The sequence below is a fragment of the Carassius gibelio genome, chromosome B22, assembly GCF_023724105.1.
Source record: "Carassius gibelio isolate Cgi1373 ecotype wild population from Czech Republic chromosome B22, carGib1.2-hapl.c, whole genome shotgun sequence".
Lineage (NCBI taxonomy): Eukaryota > Metazoa > Chordata > Actinopteri > Cypriniformes > Cyprinidae > Carassius > Carassius gibelio.
The window spans coordinates 8,238,019-8,260,999 of record NC_068417.1 but is presented as its reverse complement, the minus strand read 5'-3'; the positions used below and the strand labels follow the sequence as shown (position 1 = coordinate 8,260,999).

The 22,981-nt window shown below is 36.3% G+C and overlaps 1 protein-coding gene, 1 long non-coding RNA gene and 3 other non-coding genes across 6 annotated transcripts in view; all 5 read left to right on the top strand.

The window, feature by feature from the left end:
- The first annotated feature begins 1,403 nt into the window (after nucleotides 1-1,403).
- Nucleotides 1,404-13,158, top strand: pak2b (p21 protein (Cdc42/Rac)-activated kinase 2b). Of its 2 annotated transcripts, none has more exons than XM_052590181.1 (15): nucleotides 1,404-1,641; nucleotides 2,874-3,030; nucleotides 4,514-4,620; nucleotides 7,499-7,646; nucleotides 7,729-7,760; nucleotides 8,053-8,172; nucleotides 8,790-8,928; nucleotides 9,011-9,074; nucleotides 9,150-9,198; nucleotides 9,278-9,390; nucleotides 10,618-10,735; nucleotides 10,916-11,015; nucleotides 11,673-11,869; nucleotides 11,952-12,089; nucleotides 12,185-13,158. In XM_052590181.1, exons 2-15 carry the CDS (start codon nucleotides 2,901-2,903, stop codon nucleotides 12,269-12,271), a joined length of 1,542 nt encoding a protein of 513 aa, XP_052446141.1. In that variant the 5' UTR covers nucleotides 1,404-1,641; nucleotides 2,874-2,900; the 3' UTR covers nucleotides 12,272-13,158. The 2 variants fall into 2 exon arrangements, with proteins under 2 accessions (XP_052446141.1, XP_052446140.1); XM_052590180.1 differs by having other exon boundaries at nucleotides 2,763-3,030.
- Nucleotides 13,159-13,663: 505 nt separating this feature from the next.
- The window catches only part of LOC127987831 (uncharacterized), a 28,455-nt gene continuing 19,137 nt past the window's right edge, over nucleotides 13,664-22,981 (top strand). The window contains exons 1-3 of the long non-coding RNA XR_008161449.1: nucleotides 13,664-13,928; nucleotides 18,827-18,865; nucleotides 19,181-19,259. This is a non-coding gene — a long non-coding RNA (uncharacterized LOC127987831). The remainder of the gene's footprint in view (nucleotides 13,929-18,826; nucleotides 18,866-19,180; nucleotides 19,260-22,981) is intronic.
- On the top strand, nucleotides 18,993-19,063 carry trnag-gcc (transfer RNA glycine (anticodon GCC)). Its single transcript has one exon. It is a non-coding gene; the product is annotated as a tRNA-Gly (tRNA).
- trnad-guc (transfer RNA aspartic acid (anticodon GUC)) lies at nucleotides 19,397-19,468 on the top strand. The gene has a single exon. It is a non-coding gene; the product is annotated as a tRNA-Asp (tRNA).
- Nucleotides 21,758-21,828, top strand: trnag-gcc (transfer RNA glycine (anticodon GCC)). Its single transcript has one exon. It is a non-coding gene; the product is annotated as a tRNA-Gly (tRNA).

Genomic DNA, 22,981 nt, shown 5'->3' with positions numbered 1-22,981 from the left:
ACCCGGGCATAGATGTTCATCCATCAATTATGAACATTCAGCAGCAAACATGAGGTGCGAGCGGTCGCGAGCGCGGATGGGAGAATGGAAGACGTTTTTCTTTTTTTTGAGCATCTGGGATGGTGCCCCCTCTGGGAGTTGGTGCACTACTCTGCGTGTAGGGGGTGACGGTACTGAACACCTTTAATATTGCAGACACTAGTCCATATCGAGATTTGATTAAATGCTCTACTTTTCATTTATTCATTCAAAAATGGCCGAATTCCGTGGCGTTCTGCTTTATCCAACAAGTTCCATTTCCACGATTCAATCCCTGTCACTTTTGAAACACAAACAGGATGAAAGTGTGAAAGTTCGGACACAAAACAAAGTTGTTACGTATCTTCACGCTTTTTAAAAGTGGGCAACTATGTTTGACAGGTGCAATATTTGAAAATCGAAAATTATTAACTTTTATTGTAATTATTAACAAAGCGGGTTCGCGAATCATTTGAGTCAGTTTGGGGATCGCGAATCATTTGAATCAGTTCGGAAGTTCGTAGCGTGATCGCGAATCATTTGAGTCAGTTATGGGGATCGCGAATCATTTGAGTCAGTTTGGGAGTTCGGAGCGGGTTCGCGAATCATTTGAGTCAGTTATGGGGAATCATTTGAATCAGTTCGGGAGTTCGGAGCGGGTTCGCGAATCATTTGAGTCTGGGGATCGCGAATCATTTGAGTCAGTTCGGGAGTTCGAAGCGGGTTCGCGAATCATTTGAGTCAGTTTGGGGATCGCAAATCATTTGAATCAGATCGGGAGTTCGGAGCAGCTTCGCGGATCATTTGAATCAATTCGAGAGGTCGGAGCGGGTTCGCGAATCATTTGAATCAGTTCAGGAGTTCGTAGCGGGTTCGCGAATCATTTGAATAATTTCGGGAGTTCAGAGGGGGATCACGAATCACGAAAGATTCGCGCTCGTAAATTTTCAAATTGGCCATAACCTTTAATTCATTGCGGCCAACTGGGGTGGCAGCAGGGGTCACCCCGGTAGATCCGCCCCTGATTCTGACCCTATTTTCATGATAGTTGATAACGTAAATGGTTATGATACTAAAATCACCTTAATATATTAATGCAAATTATAATTTATTATTGACAAAAATACTATTATTATCAATAGTAATAATAAATTAATATTAATCTTACGACAGTTTTTCTTATTGTTGTTAGGCTTGCTATGTGTCATTAAGATTTTGAGATATATATTTTATTTATATATATATAAATAAAATATATATATATATATATTCTTATCAGCAAATATACGATTAATAATTATAATATTAAAAAATATAAGTAATATGTATAATGTATGCGATCGCCGGACTTTTATTTTGTCGCTCGTTTCCTCAGTATCCGGTCGCACCGGAAACAGTCTCTGGCTGTTTGCTGCAGGCGAGGGCAGAAAGAGACGCTGCTGGGCGCCTCCCCTTCCCCATACCAGCACAAAAACTGCCGAAATTACAGCGATACGCTGCAGATAACGGCGTAGAAACCTTCCGACGGGGCTTCCGCGTCGCCTCAGGCCTCCTCCCGGACACAGCAGCCTCTCCGCGGCCCGCCGGAGCGCCGCTCACTGAAGTCTGCGCTCCGCTTCGCAGGTGAGAGCCGCGACAGAACCCGAGATCCTCCGCCGCGTCCCGAGCCCCCGCGTGCCGCCTCCCCCGAGAGAGAGAGCCGGAGAGCGGCCGCGGGCCTCGAGGCGAGCGCTGGGGCTTCTGTCCGGTGCTGTCTGTGTGGGGCTCGGGTTTCTCTCTGAGTGTGTGTCGCTTCTGCTCGCGCCACAGAACAGAGATGGATTACAACAACAGGAGCGGGTCAACACATATAACAATCAAACACCGCTCGTTAATCAACTAACGTTAGTGCTGATGAGATCCATCCTGACTCCCTGGAAGAAGAGATTTATTTGATCTCAATGGGACCTAACTGGGAAAAAAAAGATAATTAAAAAGCCTGTTGGGATTTTAGTTCATATGTTTTGCATAAATTAAACGAATTTATTATTATTATAATCATTGGGTAATTTAATTTTTTTTGTTTTTGTTGTTTTTAGGACAATTATTATTTATATATTCTGTCATTATTTTTGTGATAATAACGCATAAAATAGTAATGTGTGTTAAATCATCTGAATATTTCCCCCTCAGAATATAATGAATTAAAAGGTTCCCATTAATGCCGATCTAATAGTTAAACTGCAATATATTTGTTGGTATTTTTAATTTCCCACATTTAATTTCCATTATAATGAAGCGTTGTTTATTTTGATTTAAAAAAAAAGTATTTTCAAAAAAAAAATATCTTTATGCAAAAAAAAATATCTATTTTTTTATTATTGTCGCATTAATTAAATCAAAAATTGCAAAAATGGAAAAAATATATCAATATAGTTTCTATTTTTTTTATTAATATTAATGGTGTTATTATTTTCAAAGATGAGCAACTATGAAATTTCAAAAAAAAAAAAATTTATATACAGATTTATCATCAGTCAGTGACTAAACTAAAATAAATAACTAAAAAACAAATTAATAAAAAAATAATTTAATATTATTTAATTACTTGAAATAAATGTTAATGCAAATGAATGATGAGGATAATGATATTGTGCATAACTGCAGTCTTCAGTGTTTGTGATGTGTTTGTGTGTTTGTCGCTGATGCCGCTGGTTCGTCTGCGTGGCTCATCTCTCCGTTGTGCTTCCCTTCTGCTCTTGCAGCTCTAACTCCTCCTTTTCTTTATCTCCACCTGTAAACGTTCCCCTCCGCCCACTCCTCCTCTCTTTTCTTTCTGCTCGTGCGGGACCATGTGTGATAATGGGGATCTGGAGGACAAGCCGCCCGCTCCGCCCGTCAGGATGAGCAGCACCATCTTCAGCGGCGCCAAGGACTCGCTGGCAGCTAACCACAGCTCCAAGCCCCTGCCATCGGTGCCCGAGGAGCGCAAGCGCAACAAGATCTACTCCATCTTCTCCGGAGCCGAGAAGGGTGCGTACCCTAGGGCGGAACATTCATCCAAAAGCTATCGAAATACAAATTCAGACGTTATGTTCTCCATGTCGTTTTTTAAAAATCCTATAAATACTTTCCTCTTAACTCAAATCAAATCAAACAAGTTGTGTTCCGAATTTGAAGTTGATCTCTTAAAAGATGGGCTTTTAGTAGGAGTTTGTTTGGGTGCAGTACCAAACTCTTCCTCTTGGATTCCAGCAAACGTGATTCGTAGCACAGTATGATTCGTCTCTCTCTCAAAGATTATAAGTGCGCGTGTTTTATTTAGGGCATGCATACTAACCACACTCTTTCATTAGAGGGAAAACCCCCAACTTTATTAGTTGAGTATATTTACAGTACAAACCTTTAATGAACTATGAGGGCAAAAAATTCAATATAAATAGTCATCATCAGTAATGTTAGCATTCAGTAATCGTTATTGATGTAAAGTGATGTAAATCTAAATTAGAACTGCTAAAAAATAATTTTTATTCCTTGAAATAAGTGAACATAAACACTTTTTGTTGTTTTCATTTTTTTAAGTATTATTTTAATTCAGTTAGTTGCCAAAATGTCTTTTTTTTTAGGTTAAAGTGAACTATTAAATGAAAACAACAACTAATAAAAAAGATGTATATAACAAAGTAATAGAAATGACAAAAACACAACAAATTACTGAAACTTTGATAAAATGGAGATACAATATAATTAAGACATTTATGAATAATTAATATAATATTAATGATAGAATCATAGTAAAATAACACTGATGATTGTATTGTGTTAATTACTAGAAATAAAAAAAATATTAGCTGAAACATAAATGTTTAAATTCTCAATTTGTTTACTTTTTATAAATAACTAAATGAGATGTTATTGAAAGTAAAAACTAAGCAACAAATAAAAACTATTTAGACATTTAATAAGTAAAAATAATAAAAATGTAAAACGCACAAATTTGTTAATTTTTAAATTGAAAATAAAACATTTTAAGAAATGCAAAAAAAACGAAAAATAATAATAAAAAAAAAATTAAAATATATATTAAAAAAACGTATAAACAAAACATTAAATATTAGTTGCAGGATATTTTTTATATTTTTATATACATTATTTTAATACATTATTATTATTATTATTTTAAATTTTCCACATTGTTCCTATTTTGCACCAATTGACATTTTATCTGTTCTTCTAAAATGTGATTGTCACACCACAGGAGTTCAGCAAAACTGAAAAAGATGGTTAAAATGCCCCTAAATTACACTCAAATCCATCAGCGTTTGAACCCAAGAAGCGGATGTGTAAATCAGTAGTGTTAAGTGTGAGGTCTGCAGAGCTCTGTTTGGTGTTGTGTGTGTGTGTGTGTGTGTGGAGATGCATCAGCTGGTTTCACACCCGGCTCCAGTGTGAAGCGTCCAGATGACTCTCAGTTAAGATCGTGACCGTGAGAGATTGTGTGTGTGTCTTGTGACAGGCGGCCGAAGGAAGGACCGAGATAAAGAGCGTCCCGAGATCTCTCCTCCGTCAGACTTCGAGCACACCATCCACGTGGGGTTCGACGCCGTCACCGGAGAGTTCACCGTAAGACTGAACAGACATTTACTCACATTATTCAGCTCATCTGTCCATCTACTTACATTACTGTAAAGTTAGGCATATCTGTCTCCATCTGTCTCTGAATAGCAAAAATAATGTGTCATTTTATACATGTTTATTTATATATGAGCAAAAACAGAGAACTCAGTTTTTTGTTGTTGTTTTTCAAAGTTCATTTTGAAAAATGTCAATTTTTTTTAAATATATATATATATATATATATATATATATTAGTGCTGTCAAAATTAGCGCGTTAACGCATTCGATTAATTTGAAATATTTAACGCGTTAAAAAAAAATAACGCAATTAACGCGGTTGCAGTTTTTTTTATTTCCAGTTGTGGCCTATGTGTGTTCAACGTGCAAAGAAATATGGATAAGACCAAGGAAGGACTTTTAGACGGAAAGTTTCAGTATAAAACTCTGCCGGATTACTCTTCAGTCTGCCACAAGAAACATTACTCTTCATTTAGTCTGCCACAAGAAACAGCAACATTAAAATCATGAACTCAAATGTCATTGTTTAAAAAACAAAAAAACAATGACTGTTGTAACAGTGCGTAAATCAGACCTTTCTGTAACGCTAACGTTAATAAGCTTACACGAAAATAACGAAATAATTGTGTAGCGGAGTATTTTTTGTACACAGTGCCGCGAAACTGTCAATCACTCCTGTGCGCGTGCATCACTGTCCTCCTCGCAGCTGCAGCAACTTGCGCTCTCTCTCTTCATCAAGCTTTAAAACAAAAAGGGGACAAAAATATCATATTGTCATATTGTCTTAGGCTATAGATTAATTAGATAAATGAATATCTAAATTTGTGCCTTGCCGTCTACGGTATTGTTTTAGAACTTATAAAAAAGATGCTGCAGCCAATGAGCAGCCAGCGGGGGCTGCAGGACGACTCAACCTCCGCGGACATTTTTAAATGTTTATCAGACAATAAATACTCAAGATTTCCGGGACAATTAGGGCCAGATTCGGGAGTCGGGACAACAGTTTAGATTTCGGGACTGTCCCGAATTTGGTGAGGTGTCAGTCAGCGAATCATCTGATTCTGGTCTTGTTCTTGCAGTATTCAGAGTATGAAGCCAAGAAAACATATTAAGTGTTGTTGTTAACTGTATTTGATTTTTAACCGAACGTTGTGTACACTCATAACGAGTTTCACACACCTTCTCCGGCCACGTTGAGTTGTTGACACTTAACATTGGGAAAAGCGACACATGCGCTATTCACTTGTATAACTTAAGGGTGAATGGGTAATGTAGTTACTACTCTGGATGGGATGAATTAGGAAGCTTGCATTGTGAAGGGCGCTCTGAAAATCGGCAGTGCCGGTAAAAGATTAAAACCTCTATTAAAACAGATGTCCAAATGAGCGTACCGGTACGCTACAAGCACGTTCTGGGCGCACGGAGAGGTGGCGATACGCTCAAGAGCTATAAGTGGCGGTACTCTGTACGGGTGCATACTGGCCCACTTAAAGCACTGGCAATGACTATACTTTGGAATTTTTTTGCAGTCCACTTAGAATTCAACATGGAAATCATTTTTGTTTTTTATTGGCATTGATTGTTTTGAAATTCAAATGATACTTACATGCCTGTGTTTTTATTTCTGAAATAAATATGGCTTTCAAGCCAACAGTTAATTTGGAGGATATTGATGGTTTATTGCAGGTATGTTGTTTACATGAGAAAATCTGTGTTACAAGTTAAACAAAAATTCCAATAAACAATCATATTTTGAATTTAAATAGTTTATTTGTCTTGAGTTTACATTAATTATTTACATTTTACATTTACATATCCAAAAAGTTTCAGTCTTTTAATTGCGATTAATCGCGATTAATCGCGATTAATCGCGATTAATTTTAAAAAAATGTGCGATTAATTAGTTAATTTTTTTTAATCGATTGACAGCACTAATATATATATATATATATATATATATATATATATATATATATATATATATATATATATAGAAACAAATTGACATTTTTCAGGCATTTTAATTATTAAACGGAGGTTTTAAATAGTTGTTGTTGTAAGGCGTTTCATGTTTTTGTACTGTTATTTGCATTTTGCCATTAAATATTTAAAATAATGTAAACAATATAAAAACAATTTAAATAAATATTTTGCTTTCAGTGTGAAATTTTTTTTTGAATTTGAAGTATGAAACTTTTATCTATTTTCTATTGAAATGTTATGTAATGAGATGTTTTATTTTTATAGCTTATATTGCTATGAGAACTTTACTAATGAATATTGAAATTATATATATATATATATATATATATATATATATATATATATATATATATATATATATATATATATATATATATATATATATATATAATTTCATTTTTTTTATTGTAGATTGCACTTATTAACACTTTTACCAATAATTATTTAAAATAATATATCCAATATAAAATTAATTTATTTAAATTTAAAGTCTTATTAGACATTAATCTGAATTATTTTATTTGGTTGTTATTAAGAATGTATAGTAGTAAGAAAGTTTAATTGTATAGTTTTTCATTAAGTTGCCAAAAAATAAACTTTTTAATCTATTTTTCTTATTATAATTATGTGTGTAAAAGTAAATGAAGCTGATACATTAAATGAATGAACGAAATAATTAAAGCAAGATTCTTATTTTGGATTGTGGAACTGACACAATGTATAATTTACGTTTTTTTTGACCGAATATTGTAATGTCTAGCAGAAATGATGCATGGCTGAAACCTGGTAAATGAAGCGAAACTCAAACCTGGTGATAATCTCTTCAGACATGGGCCACATGCTCTGATATCTGAATCACGGGTGGGCGGTTGTGTTTGATCAGGGGATGCCGGAGCAGTGGGCGCGCTTACTGCAGACCTCCAACATCACCAAATCCGAGCAGAAGAAGAACCCGCAGGCCGTGCTGGACGTGCTCAAGTTCTACGACTCCACGGGGAACGGTCGGCAGAAGTACCTCAGCTTCTCCTCAGGTCTGCCGACGACTCGTTATATACTAGATCACGCTTATGTTCACCTGATACTGACCGCTTCTCTCCTCCTGTCTGTCTGTAGAGAAGGACGGCTTTCCCTCGGGTGAACAATCGGTGCGTCTGCTTCACTGTACTGTCACGGAGATACTCCTCCTCCTTCTCATTAGGCTTTAATTTCTTAAGTTTAAGTGACTTTGTTGTGCATTTTTATTTTAGACTCATTGGCAAAGTAAACTTTATTGTAAACCATTTACAACACATTTATTATTTGTGTTTTTTTTTCTTTTTCTATAGGCTTTATTCGTTTTTATTTCAGCTTTATTAATGTTAATGCATAAGTAAAACTAAATGAAATGCTGCTTTGGCATCAATAATGATTGTCCTGCTTTCCTTCGTTAAACCCAAGCCTGTGAAGAAGTCCCCCGAGCCCTCGTCTCCAGTCAAAGCGGTGGATGACGATGAAGATGAAGACGATGAGGAGACGCCGCCGCCTGTTGTCGCACCTCGGCCAGAACACACTAAGAGCGTAAAAGACACTTTAAACATAGTGTTTATGTACATTATAGACTACACTTTACAAGTAGAGTGTGTATAAATAAACTCCAGATATGTGGTTATATACACTGTTCATTTAGTATTGGATTTCAGTTTATTTTCAAGAATTTAGTAATGTAGTTTTTTTCCCCTTAAACATTGTTTTTTTTTGAATGTAAAATCTATTTAGTTGCACAATAGCGTTGTTATGGGAATTTTTGTATATTAAATAAAAAGCTCTATTTATTTGTAGAAATATTTTTGTAGATTTTAGGGGGGTTTTTATATAGAAAGGCAAATGTATAAAAATGCAAAAACCACTTGGTGGAAATGCCAGGGTGCACTTAAAATTTGTGTTGATCTGGTAGTATTGAGATACTATAGGTTTCATTTAAAAAATATATATATTTTTTTTAGATATTACATAAAACACCAGATACAAAATGTAATTTATTTATTTTTTTGTCTTTTTTTGGTAACATTTGTTCTTTTAGAATGTCTATATTTTTAATAATATTTTTATTTTCCTTTTTTATTACAAATAAATGACTTCTAAATGACTAAATTTCTCTAGCTCCCAGTTAAGTGTGATAACCCTTGTTATTTCAGGTTTATACTCGACCCTCGGTCATCGACCCCATCCCTCCTCCAGTGACGTCTCCGGACACAGAGGTCGCTTCAAAGGCCGGCGACCGACAGCGACCCAAAAAGGGCAAGATGACGGATGAGGAGATCATGGACAAGCTCCGTACGTCACTGTATAAGATCTTTGCAGAGTTTCACTGCTTTGCGAGATTCAGACCACATGTCCTCTATTTGTTTTCTGACAGGAACTATAGTCAGTATTGGAGATCCTAAAAAGAAATATACACGATATGAGAAGATCGGACAAGGGTAGGTCCCGCGATTCTTTGCAACATGTTATTGTTTTGTTATTGGATGGTGATCAATAATTGTGTCTTTCCGCAGAGCTTCGGGAACGGTGTTCACTGCCATCGATGTTGCTACTGGACAAGAGGTAATGCAAGAGAGAGAAATGCATTCATTGTTGTTCCTTTTTCCCAGTTTCGTCATCTCAACGCGTTTCTGTCTCTCAGGTGGCCATCAAACAGATCAACCTGCAAAAGCAGCCCAAGAAAGAGCTGATCATCAACGAAATTCTCGTCATGAAGGAGCTGAAGAATCCAAACATTGTCAACTTCTTAGACAGGTATACTTTTGTAAACTTGGCCTTCACTTCCTGATCAGGAACTTCCAAGTTTAAACTAATAATTAGATACCTCTTAGCATTTTTAAGGAAATTTCGGGATAGCACAGCTTAAAATCTGTGTAAAACTTTCGAAGTGGATATTTTCTATCTGACAGAAAGACATGCGCAGAAACTGTGATGTAAATGTGTTAAAGGAAAACAAAAAACTTTCATGACGTTGGCTCAACAGCATGTGTGATTGGATAACTGGACTAATCAGTGAACAAATCTCATTGCACACCATCTAGAAGGTTGTTTTAGTCATTCTGAAATTAACAAATGCAAGATAGCACAACAGCGTTTATTATCCTTTCATCCGTAATTTAACTTTAATTGATAATTGTAATTGATTATTCATGGTTTAAATGTAGAAGTTTTTATCGTTAAATTAGTAACTTTGGTTGTAAAACTAGCTAACGATGCCATGAAGGTTTCATATTGTTAATGGCACATATGTTTTATGTAGTATAACAGTTTTTCGCCCAACTTAAATTCGTAACTTTGATTGGAGAAATAGCTGATGATGAAAACTTGAGATTATTTGTGAACGTTTTATGCAATAATCAAATTTCTCACACAAGTTTAATTCATAAATTTCAATGGAAATGGAAAATGTTTAAAAGTGTAAATTGTTATTGTCAATATTCCAGTTTGTGATAAATTTGTATTCTTCATTGGAAACCGCTACAAGATGCCATGAAAGGTTCAAGAGAGCTAATTGTGCATGTTTTATGCAATATTCAAATTTTTGCACAAATGAAATTCATATTTTTGGTTTTAAACACCGCTAATAGTGCCATGAAGTTTTGAGTGTTAATTGGAAGTTTTGTATGCAATATAATTTTTTTTGTTTAATTGGTAACCTTCAATGGGAACATAGCTATTTATGCCATGAAGTGTTAATTGTGCAAATGTTTTAAGCAAGTTTCCAGTTTTTACACACAACTTTAATTTAGAACTGGTTGAAAACATAACATAGCTAATGATTCTGGGAAGTTTTATCAGTTTTTTTTCTTCATAAAATTAATTGAATTTGTAACTTTGGAAAACTAGTCAATGATACAATGAAGGTTTGTAAATGTTCAATGCAGTATTCCATTTTTAGCTTAACTTAAATTTGTAAATTTGGGTGGAATCATAGTTAATGATGCCATGAAGGTTCATGAGTGTTAATTGTCCCTGCTACAGTTTTCTGGTTGGTGAGGAGCTGTTTGTCGTGATGGAGTACTTGGCTGGTGGCTCTCTCACAGACGTCGTAACCGAGACATGCATGGACGAGGCCCAGATCGCTGCTGTTTGCCGAGAGGTGCGTTGAAGTCAAAGCATCCTTTCTTCAAACTCATAGATTGAATTACCTGCTTTGGTTTTTTGGTGGAAACCCTGACAATAAATGCACTATTGATCTCTGTCAGGCCTTGTATGCGTTAACAGGAAGTAACCCTGTCGCTTAACTAATGAACTTCCTCTTGTCTGTTATCTCACACAGTGTTTGCAGGCACTGGAGTTTCTGCATGCTAATCAGGTTATTCATCGAGACATCAAGAGTGACAATGTGCTTCTGGGAATGGACGGCTCTGTCAAGCTGAGTACGTTCTTGCTTAATTAGTTAATTTCATGTTTGGTTTGGTTTTAAAGATCTTTCTGAACAATTGAGCTCTTATTAGCTAAAACTTGATGACTACCTGCAAGTAAACTGTTCCAACAATAGACGTTAAAGTGAATAAATTGTTTGGTTTTCACCCAACAGCACTCAATTGAAGAAATTTCATTAGTATTTTGATAAAATCTGATAACATTTAGTCAACGCTGTATGTTGCAGCCAACAGTCTTTTCATTATACCAACATTTCTTCTGAAGTTGTGCACCCTGAACATGCAGTGTGAATCAAACTAGTCCACAATAAGATCCATAATTTACTTTAGTCAGGCTAGATGCCATACTTAAACAAAATGAGGTTACACCTTGAGGTCTTGGGTTATTTAATATTTTGTTTCAGTCTAGTTTTTAAGAGTTTACTGGAATTGTTTTAGAATTATGTATTTTGGCATTTGTCATTTACTTGATCAACACCAAATTACACAATCATATAATGCACTGTTCTATAGTGCTCACATCCTGATTGTCATTGGTGTTAAAAATGGCATCTAACGCGACTGAGGTCCATAAGTTACATTTAAGTCATCAATGAAAGAAAACAAACCAGGCAATGTCTCTAAACCATTTTTTCATCTCCTACTCCGCAGCGGACTTTGGATTCTGTGCTCAGATCACTCCCGAACAGAATAAAAGGAGCACAATGGTGGGAACGCCATATTGGATGGCTCCAGAAGTTGTGACGCGCAAAGCTTACGGACCCAAAGTCGACATCTGGTCCTTGGGCATCATGGCTATTGAGATGGTGGAAGGAGAACCACCGTACCTCAACGAGAATCCACTCAGGGTACGTTGGTATCATTGCTTCTTCAGGAAATTAGCAATTTGACAACTACAGAAACTAAACTTACGAACTCTTTGCTCCTCAGGCACTCTACCTGATTGCCACCAATGGGACTCCAGAGTTGCAAAGTCCTGAAAAGTTGTCACCTATCTTCCGAGACTTCCTGGGTCGCTGTCTGGAGATGGACGTGGAGAAGAGGGGTGGAAGCAAAGAGCTTTTGCAGGTAAACCAGTTAGTTAGCAACAGATTCTAGCAATTAAGGAATTAAGCGTGACTTAGTTGAACTTGTTCATTGATCAATCCTGCTGTCGTCTTCAGCATCCCTTCCTGAAGTTGGCCAAGCCTCTCTCGAGTCTCACTCCTCTGATTTTGGCAGCCAAGGATGCTATGAAGAACAACCGCTAGCTGTGCCCACGAGCGCTACGGACTGCTGAACACTCTCGAAATCTGTGCCAGGTGTTTTTTTTACCAGTGTGTCAACAACATATCAGTGTTGCCAAAACAAAACTCCAAGCATTTCAATTGGGTCTTTGCCTGTTTTTAAACCTGTATTGACGCCGTGGTGTTGGAGGACATTAGATGTTCTCCTCGTCCTCCTGCTCTCATTAGATTCTTGTGGGACTTTGTCTGTGTTTTATGTATGAACTTTTCCACTTTTTGGCTTCTCTAGACCTCTTTTGTTCCATAATTGGTGACCAGAATCAATTATGGTGATTTCAAATCCAGCTGGAAATCTTTTTGTTAGTTTTTCTGTAGCCAGAATCACGACTGAAAACTGTGTAGCCTACTCCTGTTCTTGACCCAATGGGAAGAGCACCTTACTGATACACGGCAACTGCGTGCAGTGAATGATTTTTGTAGTCACTTGTGCCTTTGTTGTTATTCCAGCAAACACCTTTATACTCTGTCTGAAGGGGCAGGTTCTTGCCATTGAACTTCCTCTAACCCTGAGACGAATCTTTCATGTGATGAAATCTGTATATGACATACTTCGAAGAAGCGTAGCATTTAAGTTGATGTAGTTAACCAAAAGCAGGATGCGTAGATTTAGATAGGTGTATGTTTGTGTACATGAACACTTTTCTTGTTGTTTTAGTAACTAACAGTTTATGATGAAGTAAAGGCAGTGGTTGAGAAGTCATGATGTAAGAATTGATAACTATTTTTATGCTTTTCAGTCACTATTGTTTAGCAAGTAAAAGCCGGATTCCTGCAAATTTCTGTAAACAATACAGTCATTGCAACATTGTGTACATCTCTTGTTCTTCATTAAAAGAGGACTTGAAACTTGAGATTAGAATAAACTCTCTCTGGGGGGACTTTTATAGTCTGTGTGAACCTTGTCATGTTGTTAATGGGGTCATTCCTGTTCTGCAATGATATTTGAGTTCTTTCACTTAAATTACAGCACATACTTATTCATGTTTGTGTTGTTTTACCATGAAAACTTATTCCACTTCCTGGTGGTTGAAGGCATTATTGACATTTTGTATAGTTGCAAACTAACTCACTGTTAAAAATAGGATTTCTGTATTTACACAGTTAAATATTTTTATTATAATTTATTAAAATATTTCAGGGGCGTGAAAAAGTATTGCGTAGATGAAAACTGTAATAATCAATTTTAATACTAATCTAATCCACCACTGAATAGGGAACTTCTTTTATCGGTGTAAATGGGTCTGAATATTGTCAAATATTTAGACGTAAGGGGTTTCTTTACAGTTCTGTAGTTTTCACCTACCAAAAAAAATACAAAGTATTAAATACAACAAAATTGTAAAAAAAAAATTGTTCGGTTTTAATTTAAATTTTATTTCCCGCCACTTAAAGTTCAAATCTCAACGGACGCCATTGAGGAGAGTGAGGAGGAGGACAGCGCTTTTCACCACAGGACGGAGAAGACGATAATTAGCGATTATTTCTGCAAAAAGTTGTCCATTCTTATGTCGAATACAATCCTGAATGAAATTCTAACGTGTTTTAAGTAGTTTGGCGTCGAAATCAACGTTTGGGAGAATATGAAGGATATCTGAAGATTATGCACCGCTCCGTCTTGTTGGTGAGTATCGATAAGTTTCTACGTTTGGTCGAAAACTAAACCAAACGGGTTTTAAGTTGACGTTAAAAAAAAAAGTTTTTTTAATCGAAGGTTTTCTCCCGAACTTTATTTGATAAAAGCACAATCAACGTAATTTTAGGCTCAAATGATGGTGCGTAGGTCTAAAGACGTGACTAGCTTTTTTTTTCACATAACGTCGTGTAACATTAACATTTACTAGCTTAACGTACTTATTAAGATTTACATTAAATAATCGTGCCTTTATTACAAGAAGATAATGTTATTTTTATAAGATGTTTCTTAGGCTGGTGCTACGTAAATCATATGGAGTTGTTTACACGTTTCTTGCTCACAGTTGTCTTTATTCAGTGCGAAATCACGATCAAGGTAAGTTATCCAAATAGACCCGCTTTTCAAATTAAAACGCTAGTTTTCTTTGCACTTGTTTAACGTTAATTGATTCGTTTTTTAACCATCGGTATAACGTAGTTTCAAGACTATTGGGTTTGAAGTGCACTCTAGTGACCACACAAGACCAAACGTCTTCCAACGTTAAGTTTTATGTAATATATATATATTTTCCCTTAATGACATCAGGCTTTATGGGGTTATTAACCGTCATACTTTAATCGCTCTTTGTCAGTCACGTGTCGTATGTATATTGTGTGTGACGTCACCGAGGTGCATTTGAAGGTATCGTTGTATTGAGCAGTGAACTGAAAGTGGACAGAGCCATGTAGTAAAAAACGGTTTAATCGTCATCATGGAGAAAACAGATGCAAACCAAGTAGGTAAGGTACTAATATAATCTCAGCAATTTTTTAGGAATCGTAATTTATATAATTTGTCACTGATGATTAAAAAGTAACACTAATCCATACTACCTGAGGCAAAAAGTTTGAGTGCCTCCAACCCCGTTGGATATGTGATTATCCTCTGCTTACAGTATACAAAAACTCATATTATTTACATGTTCTGCTTTTGTCTACCATTTATTTGCACAAATAATTTGCACAATTGTAAGTAATTGCATCATGTGAGTTTCTACCATTAAACCTTGCCCTGTTTCTTTACAATTTTCCGTACTTCATTTGGCTGATAACAAGGAGACAATCAAAAACACAATTATGAAAATGGCTTACATGCTTTATTATTAATGCTAGATATTTTGACACACTTTCACACTGAATGGTTTCTCTGTGGAAATCTCAAAACAGTCTAAATGAATGCTATTTTGTCCAAAGGACTCCACAAACTAGTGAGGCATAATTTTGTCTCTGTCACTGTTGTCTAAAACATTAGGTGTGTTTACATGGACACTTTGTGCTTCCATCCGAAAGAAATTCATTCGGATTGACGAAGCTGAATGTAGTGTTTACATGAATGCTAAATAAAGTGATTGGGTTTATGTGCACTTTTATGTCACAAGCTTTTGATCGGATTTACCCTTTTGAGATATGCGCACTGCATGAATATACAGTTTCCCGCTGCTGCCGCATGCTGTTTTAAAAAGCACATCTACTTCGGGTCCTAATTAGGCGACAACCAGCGCATGGACTGTTGTGCTGCTTAATGTTACTTAAAAAAACATTCCTGCACCCAAAACGAGTCATCAAACAAGGACTCCCGTTCCACTTCACATACACTGAGTGAAAGGGGAGATTTATAATGACAGGACACTTATTTATGTCACTTTATTCACCTGGAAGAACAGCTCGTTCCGCACGTCATACGTCATTACGCTATTTCTACATCACTGCGCATGCGCAGTACTTTCCAGTTTTGGTTTACAATCCCATCAAGTGTTTACATATACCCTCGCTCCGATTATAAAATGAATAAACCCCCCCTTACAATCTGATCGAGAAATTTAAGTCAGATATGGCCAATTAAATCCGATTGACGTGTTTACATGTCACTTTTTTCTGATTGTGCTTCTAGTCCTATTACGATCAGATTAGTAGTGTCCATGTAAACAGATCCAATCTGAGGTGCAAAGGGTTAACACGAGTATTTAAAATGAAGTGAGAATTTTTCTTATGTCTGACATGAAAAGCAGCATAAGGAAATATAAAAAAAATCTTTATGGCAGGGCTTCTCAACTCTAGAGTACACTTACTATAGAATTCTGATCGGTAAAGGGGCACCCGCCCGCCATCCGCTGATTGTTTTGGGGTCTATGGCGATGCAATGCTTTGCTGATGCGAGCCGCAAAAAAAAAGCCATTGGTGCGCTGTGTGTCCATTGAGATGAACTGAAAAGTTCAGATCGCTTGAAGGAGAGAGAACTCTGAAGCTCAGATGCTGAAATTAATGCAAGTGTCATACGCTTCAGTCTATGTAGTAAACAAACCTGCACGTCTCTGCCATTCATTAATTCACACAGAGACGCACAGAACACGGATTTATATTTTAAACAACTTTTGCGGCTTAACATTTACAGATACTGGTCCATATGGAGATTTGATTTGATTATTTTATGCTAACTTTGGAAAATTCCATGACTGTCCATATTAAAATGCAAGTTTCACTTTCATGACTGGATTTCGAGATTCCGTCCTCGTTTTCTGCTTCGCGGAAATCATAGAGCAAATTTCAAAGCCGCATCCGCCCGCCATCCGCTGGTTGTTTTGCGGTCTATGGCGATGCAATGCTTTGCTAATGCGAGCCGCAAAAAAAAAAGCCATTGTCTGTTCTAGAAAGGATGTAGCAAAGATATTTAATGCTAAAGTATGAGGCATAGGCCTACGCTGAGTTTCATTTACGATGAGATGCGCTCTAGTTCACAGTGCAGTGCAAGTGAACGCGGCGCGCTGGTGCTTCCATGTCACGGTTATCATTGTCTGCTTTACTTGCTTTTTATTTATTAAAATACATGCAATTGTTTGATGAAACATTTATTAAAATTAAGATAAAATTGGTACAAAACGAAATTCGTTTTTAAGAAAATTTTATGAAGTGGTAAATATCATGTCTGACGATTTACAAAACTTCATTAAGTGGTAAAAACCATGTCTCCCGATATATTGCGCATCTTATGATCTTATCTAAAAAATGAAAATTATTTTTGATAAAAAATATTTTAATGACACGGTTTTGGCGGTTATAGAGTTCTAATGACGGTGTTCAACTATAACCGTCAGTCTCACGGTTATATACTAACCGTCACACCCCTAATTGAAATTTTTTTAAAACAATTTTTTGTTCCGCCAAAGCCTAATTTGATCTGTAATTGGGTTTTGTGAGTGAAGCAGACGACTGACGGAGTGACGGAGAGAACGAGCACAGCGCCCCTCCCCCGCGCGCGCACTCTCCGTCTTCAGTTCTGTCTTTGCTCTCTCCTCGCATCAAAATCTACTCATCCTAGTCGGAATGACCGAAGACCAAATTCACGTTTCACATGGTGCATTCGGGAAAATATTTTTGGCTGAATTACCGCTGGGTGTGAATTACAGTCAAAAAAAAGTTGCCTTATCTTCTCTTACTACTTGTGACAAGCATTCCGCACATGCAGCTGACATAACTTAAAATAAACGCGAAAATAATGAAATGAGAAAGTAAGTGTGCTTACTCACATTTAGCAAGAGTGTTTAGTAAAATTTAGCCTTAATAATCCTCAGTATGTATAGGCCTAAGACAATGTGCACTTAATTACCTATAAAACCATTTAGTTTAAAGTTAGACTGGAGTGAGATGAAACTAGATCAAAGCACAAAGAAAGTTGTTGCTAGCTAGCTGCTAATTTATTACATTTTATATGGTAAAAAATAACACTATTACACCTTTTAACGCTACGTTTTCAATTGATATGGTTATACTAAAATTATTATCAGGTCTATCAAAAAATTATTTTATCTTTCTAAACTATGAAAGCCAGTCATGGAAAAAAATCACAGCTTTTTTTTTGTAAAGAGGGCAATAAAAGGATGACAATAAAAAAAAAATTCATGAATAAATAGGATAAAAAAAACTGCTTTTAGGGTTTTTTGTTTTTAAACCAAGCCATTTGGTTCACCACACACGGCTCGTGCAAATTTAGATTTGACAAAGCATCTGTAATATGGTTTGCTATAAATAGCACGTAAAACAAACTGGGTTCAACTCTTGATTAAAAAAGGTAAATCACTGTTTGTATCTTTGCTCTATTGTATTTATTTGTGCAGTTCTTTGTAGTAGAATTTTTTATTATTATTATTATTATTATTAGAAAGTATAGTTTTTCCATAAACATAGCACATACCAAACCGTACCGAAAGCCGTGACTCTAAAACCGTGAAACAAACTGAACCGTGAAAAAGTTGAACCGTGCCACCCCTAGTTTCTTTGTATTTATATTAAATTTAACATTTATTGTCAATATTGGGCTTGCAATCATGTGGGTACTAGGGTATTCTTTGCTGTGTGTGGATGACCATGTCGGTCAGCCACCACCGAAGACCAATTCTGACCCAGGAAAAATACCCAAAATGCACTTTGATTCTCGTGAGTGTGACATCACCTGATAAAGACCTGTATCTTAACAGAAGTTAATCTCAGTCAAATCCGTATTCTGTTTGTGGAAACTATTCATATTAATTAAAAACTTTAAAAGGTTAAATTATGCAAAACCAAATATATACAATTGAAACCAAATATAATTGGTATCATGATAATCATTAGAAGTGTGGCATTTAATGTTAAAAGTTAGACGTGGTGCGCCACCTAGTGGTTGATTAAATATTAAACCCTCAGTCCAAAAACGGTTTTCTCCAAATATAAGTTCACTTTTACAGTTTTGATAGCTGTTTGTAGTTCTGGGACTCCAGAGTTTAAGTCAGTAGATATTTAATGCTGTTTCAGTTGTGCTTTATATGTTTGATGTTCACCTATTTGTTCATGTTTTCCTTTCTCTGTTCAAAGGAGAAGCAGCTTGTTGGGACGTCGAGGTGTCTGTTAAAAGTGAGTATTTTTAGGGTTAGTCTGCCTTTTGAATGGATGACTTTTTAGTCGAATTTCAATACGTTTAAAAGGATACTGATGGTTGTGACATCACAAAAATTCCTGAGCGGGAAATGCAGTCATGTGAGCATTGGTGGTTCAGTGGTAGAATTCTCGCCTGCCACGCGGGAGGCCCGGGTTCGATTCCCGGCCAATGCAACAACTTCTTTTCAACATATTTTACACACTGAAGCACCAATACTTTTATTATAAAATGATCTACAAATATTTCAGTTCAGTATTGTGCTAACTGCTGTGTTTGGGTGTTGATTTCAGATCCTGTGTGTAATTGAGCGATACAACATAGGAGATTCATCTGGAGACCATGATATAATCACCGCAATACAAGATGAGGGTAAGATATGAGTTAAACAGTGTTTTGTTGTTACTGCAATGCTACAAAACCAGTTTTTCCTCTTGTTTTTAACATCAGAAGAAACGCAGTGAGTCGAGCGTAGCAGGAAATAGATACAACAATGTGTGTGTCCTCACTCCTCGTTAGTATAGTGGTAAGTATCCCCGCCTGTCACGCGGGAGACCGGGGTTCGATTCCCCGACGGGGAGAAAATGCTTTTTTTCTCCCTTTGTGTTCACAGGAAAACTCATTTATAGACTCCTGATGTAAGATATAAAGATCGCCTGTGAATAACATACTTGTTTTATCTTAAAATAAGACAAAACATCTCATTAGTAGATCGTTTAACTTACGAAAAGATGCTAATCTTCTACATTAGACTACACATTGGTCAGAACAATGCTCATTGGGTCAGGAAACACTTAAACTGGAGTTTAGCGATTTAATGAAAGCGTCGTTCAGCCGGTCTGTGTTCTGTCATAACATTTCGACTGTATTGTTTGCGATTGAGATCACAGAATAAATGCACTTACTTGACCGCTGTTGTATGAATAGAGAAACGGACGATGGCCATTTGGAATTACTATTAGGGAATTTCACTGTTATATTTACCATTTTTCATAATATAAACAGACAGTGCAAAAGTCTTTGTTATTCCTTAAAAATCCGTTATTTACAGTGCATTAGATCGTGACAGTACATGTGTGCAGATGAGGACAAACAAGCGTGGCTTTGGCTAGATTTATTTGGAGGTAGGGCTGGACGATTATGGCCTAAAGTCAAAACCTCGATTAATTGAACATTTTACCTCGATTACGATTAATGAACGATTATTTTGTTTCTGTTTTGTTTTTTTTGCCCTCATAGTTCACTGGCAAGGTTTGTACTGTAAGCAGGGCCGTAGCTGGGGTCAGGTTGTCTTGTGTTTGAATGCTTTAATGTTTTTTGAAAGGTTAAATTGGGAAGTGGCCAGGCTTAATAACACGTGAAAAAGATACGCTCTCATGACGACATTCAGCAGCGTTCTGTCAACTGTCCTGATCGTCTTTTTAGACTGGCCTCAGCCAGACGGTTGAGATCGACTATTAAAGGTGGGTTACTTTGTCCTATTGAAAGCGCGATCTGACATCATAGCGCACTCGTAACATTTCTTATAGATTATTGCTCGGTGTAAGAGATAAATAAAGATCAGATAAAGATAAATTGGCACAAGTACCAGTACAAGTGATTGCGTGTGTGAATTAGTCATACTGTCTCTATATTATTTTGAAGTTGTGGGTTGTAAATAGCCTAGTTCCTTAAAATTAGAAAAATATGCTATAATAAGTTTTGAGATTCTAAGCTACTTTAGTAATAAATCACAGGACAGTGCTGACAACTATTTTTTTGTGTTCCTCTGTGCGCGTGATCTTCACATCTACTGTTTATATGAGTGTTCGTGCCACAATGCAGCTGCGCGAACAATGTAGCTCGATATAATAATACACATCCGATCATCTAATCGCTTGAACGTCCAAACGATAAACCAAATACAACTGACAAAGTTTAGTGAAGACGCAAGGCCATCACTATGTGTTGAACCGGCGTTCACCTCCGTGTTTTGCTTTTATGCCACTGACTGGACGGGGCAGAGTCATGTGGCTACACACGCGCTAGTATGCTTTCAAAGGGGATATATACTGGTCTATTTAAACTGATCAGTGTAACCTTTTAAATGTTTAGTTGACAGTATTTTATTTTGACAGACTGCGATGTAAGTTTGAATTGCTAGAATATACGTGTAAACCAGGCTCCGATGCGATCAAAACAACTGAGACAGAAAAAACTAAAATATTTCTAGCAAAACTGTTTACTTTCATGTGTGCACACTATAAACAAAACAAAAAACAGAAGATTTGTGCTATTGTAATATAAAGCAAACAAACAGAATGCGTTGACATCCTTCTTTATTTTTCGTGATCTTATGGAGTGTCGCCACACTTCTGTATTAAATACGTTATTTTAATTATTAAAGTCAGATATATTTTGCATATAATATATATATTACTTCAAACCAAATATAATTGGTATCATGATAATCATTAGAAGTGTGGCATATAATGTTTAATGCTAGACGTGGTGTGCCACCTAGTGGTTGATTAAATATTAAACCCTCAGTCCAAAAACGGTTTTCTCCAAATATAAGTTCACTTTTACAGTTTTGATAGCTGTTTGTAGTTCTGGGCTCCAGAGTTTAAGTCAGTAGATATTTTATGCTGTTTCGGTTGTGCTTTATATGTTTGATGTTCACTTATTTGTTCATGTTTTTCTTTCTCTGTTCAAAGAGGAAGCGGCTCGTTGGGACGTCGAGGGGTCTGTTAAAAGTGAGTATTTTTAGGGTTAGTCTGCCTTTTGAATGGATGACTATTTAGTTTATTAGTCTATTTTCAATACGTTTAAGAGAATACAGATGGTTGTGACATCACAAAAATTCCTGAGCGGGAAACGCAGTCATGTGAGCATTGGTGGTTCAGTGGTAGAATTCTCGCCTGCCACGCGGGAGGCCCGGGTTCGATTCCCGGCCAATGCAACAACTTCTTTTCAACATATTTTACACACTGAAGCACCAATACTTTTATCATAAAGTGATCTACAAACAGGAAGCAAACCGAACTTTTTAAGATATAATTCACAGAGGGGTTATGAGCCGAGAACACAGAGCAGGACTTGAATTTGCACAGGATTGTGGCTATACAATATAATTATACTCTTCCCGGCAGGTTCTGGTGTTAACAGATGAAGTAATGAATCAGCTGTTCAAATGAATCAATTGAATTAATGATTCAGTGATAAAATCAGTGACTCGCTGCCACCTGCTGGGGTTTTATTTCAGTCATTTAAATAATTTAATATTTCTGCATTCAAAAATTTGACATTCAAAACAATAACCTCCACATTAATGTGTGAATTTATTTGCATTCATGCCACCATTAAACATCAAAAAATTAACTTATGGTCCACTTTTGTGTTCTTCTGTGCCCCCTCTGTACTATAAATAATTTCAAAGGTTAAAAAAGCCCCTGTAAATCGCTTTGAGTCATGTGTTACATCGTATTAGAAGGCTTCATTTTTTATTAAAATTTTGTTTTGATTAGTAGGTCAAGCGCTCCTTAAAATGAAAGTAAATATAGAGCCATGTGTAACAGTATATTGATCTGTGCATTAGGTCTTAAAGAGACAGAAGTGATACATAGTTGTCCATGAAGGCTGGAAATGAGAAACTCCTTATTAACGTGTGCAGAATTATTAAGCAGGTTTTATTTTACAGATGAAATGAGCCAAAAAAGAGGCTGAACTCAGACTGAGAAGTCAACAATGATAAATCCCCATGAGAAATTCAGAACTAATGCACTACAAACATTTCAAAGTTAAGGCATAACCATTGGACAGAACAATGCTCATTGGGTCAGAAAAATAAAAACAGGTGGAGAAGAAAAGATGCATGTTAACTGCAAAACAATTGAGAATAAATGTGAAGTGTGAAAGAACTGCAACGTTGAGTCCCCAGAATCACAACAAATGACCCACACTTACTAAGAATAACTTTCTTAAGTGTTGTGAAACACATCAATACTGTTTTTATAGGCTGTATGGACAGAATAAGTTGATACTGACTCACTTTTTATAAATTTGTAAAATTGAGAAATACTTTCTAATTTAAATCTTGCTCAAGAACTACACCA

Coding starts and splice junctions, on each gene's coding strand:
- pak2b (XM_052590180.1), top strand. CDS start 2,850: ATGTGTGATAATGGGGATCTGGAGGACAAGCCGCCCGCTCCGCCCGTC. Junction 4,621..7,498: donor CCGTCACCGGAGAGTTCACC/GTAAGACTGAAC, acceptor GTGTTTGATCAG/GGGATGCCGGAGCAGTGGGC. Junction 11,016..11,672: donor GGACGGCTCTGTCAAGCTGA/GTACGTTCTTGC, acceptor CCTACTCCGCAG/CGGACTTTGGATTCTGTGCT.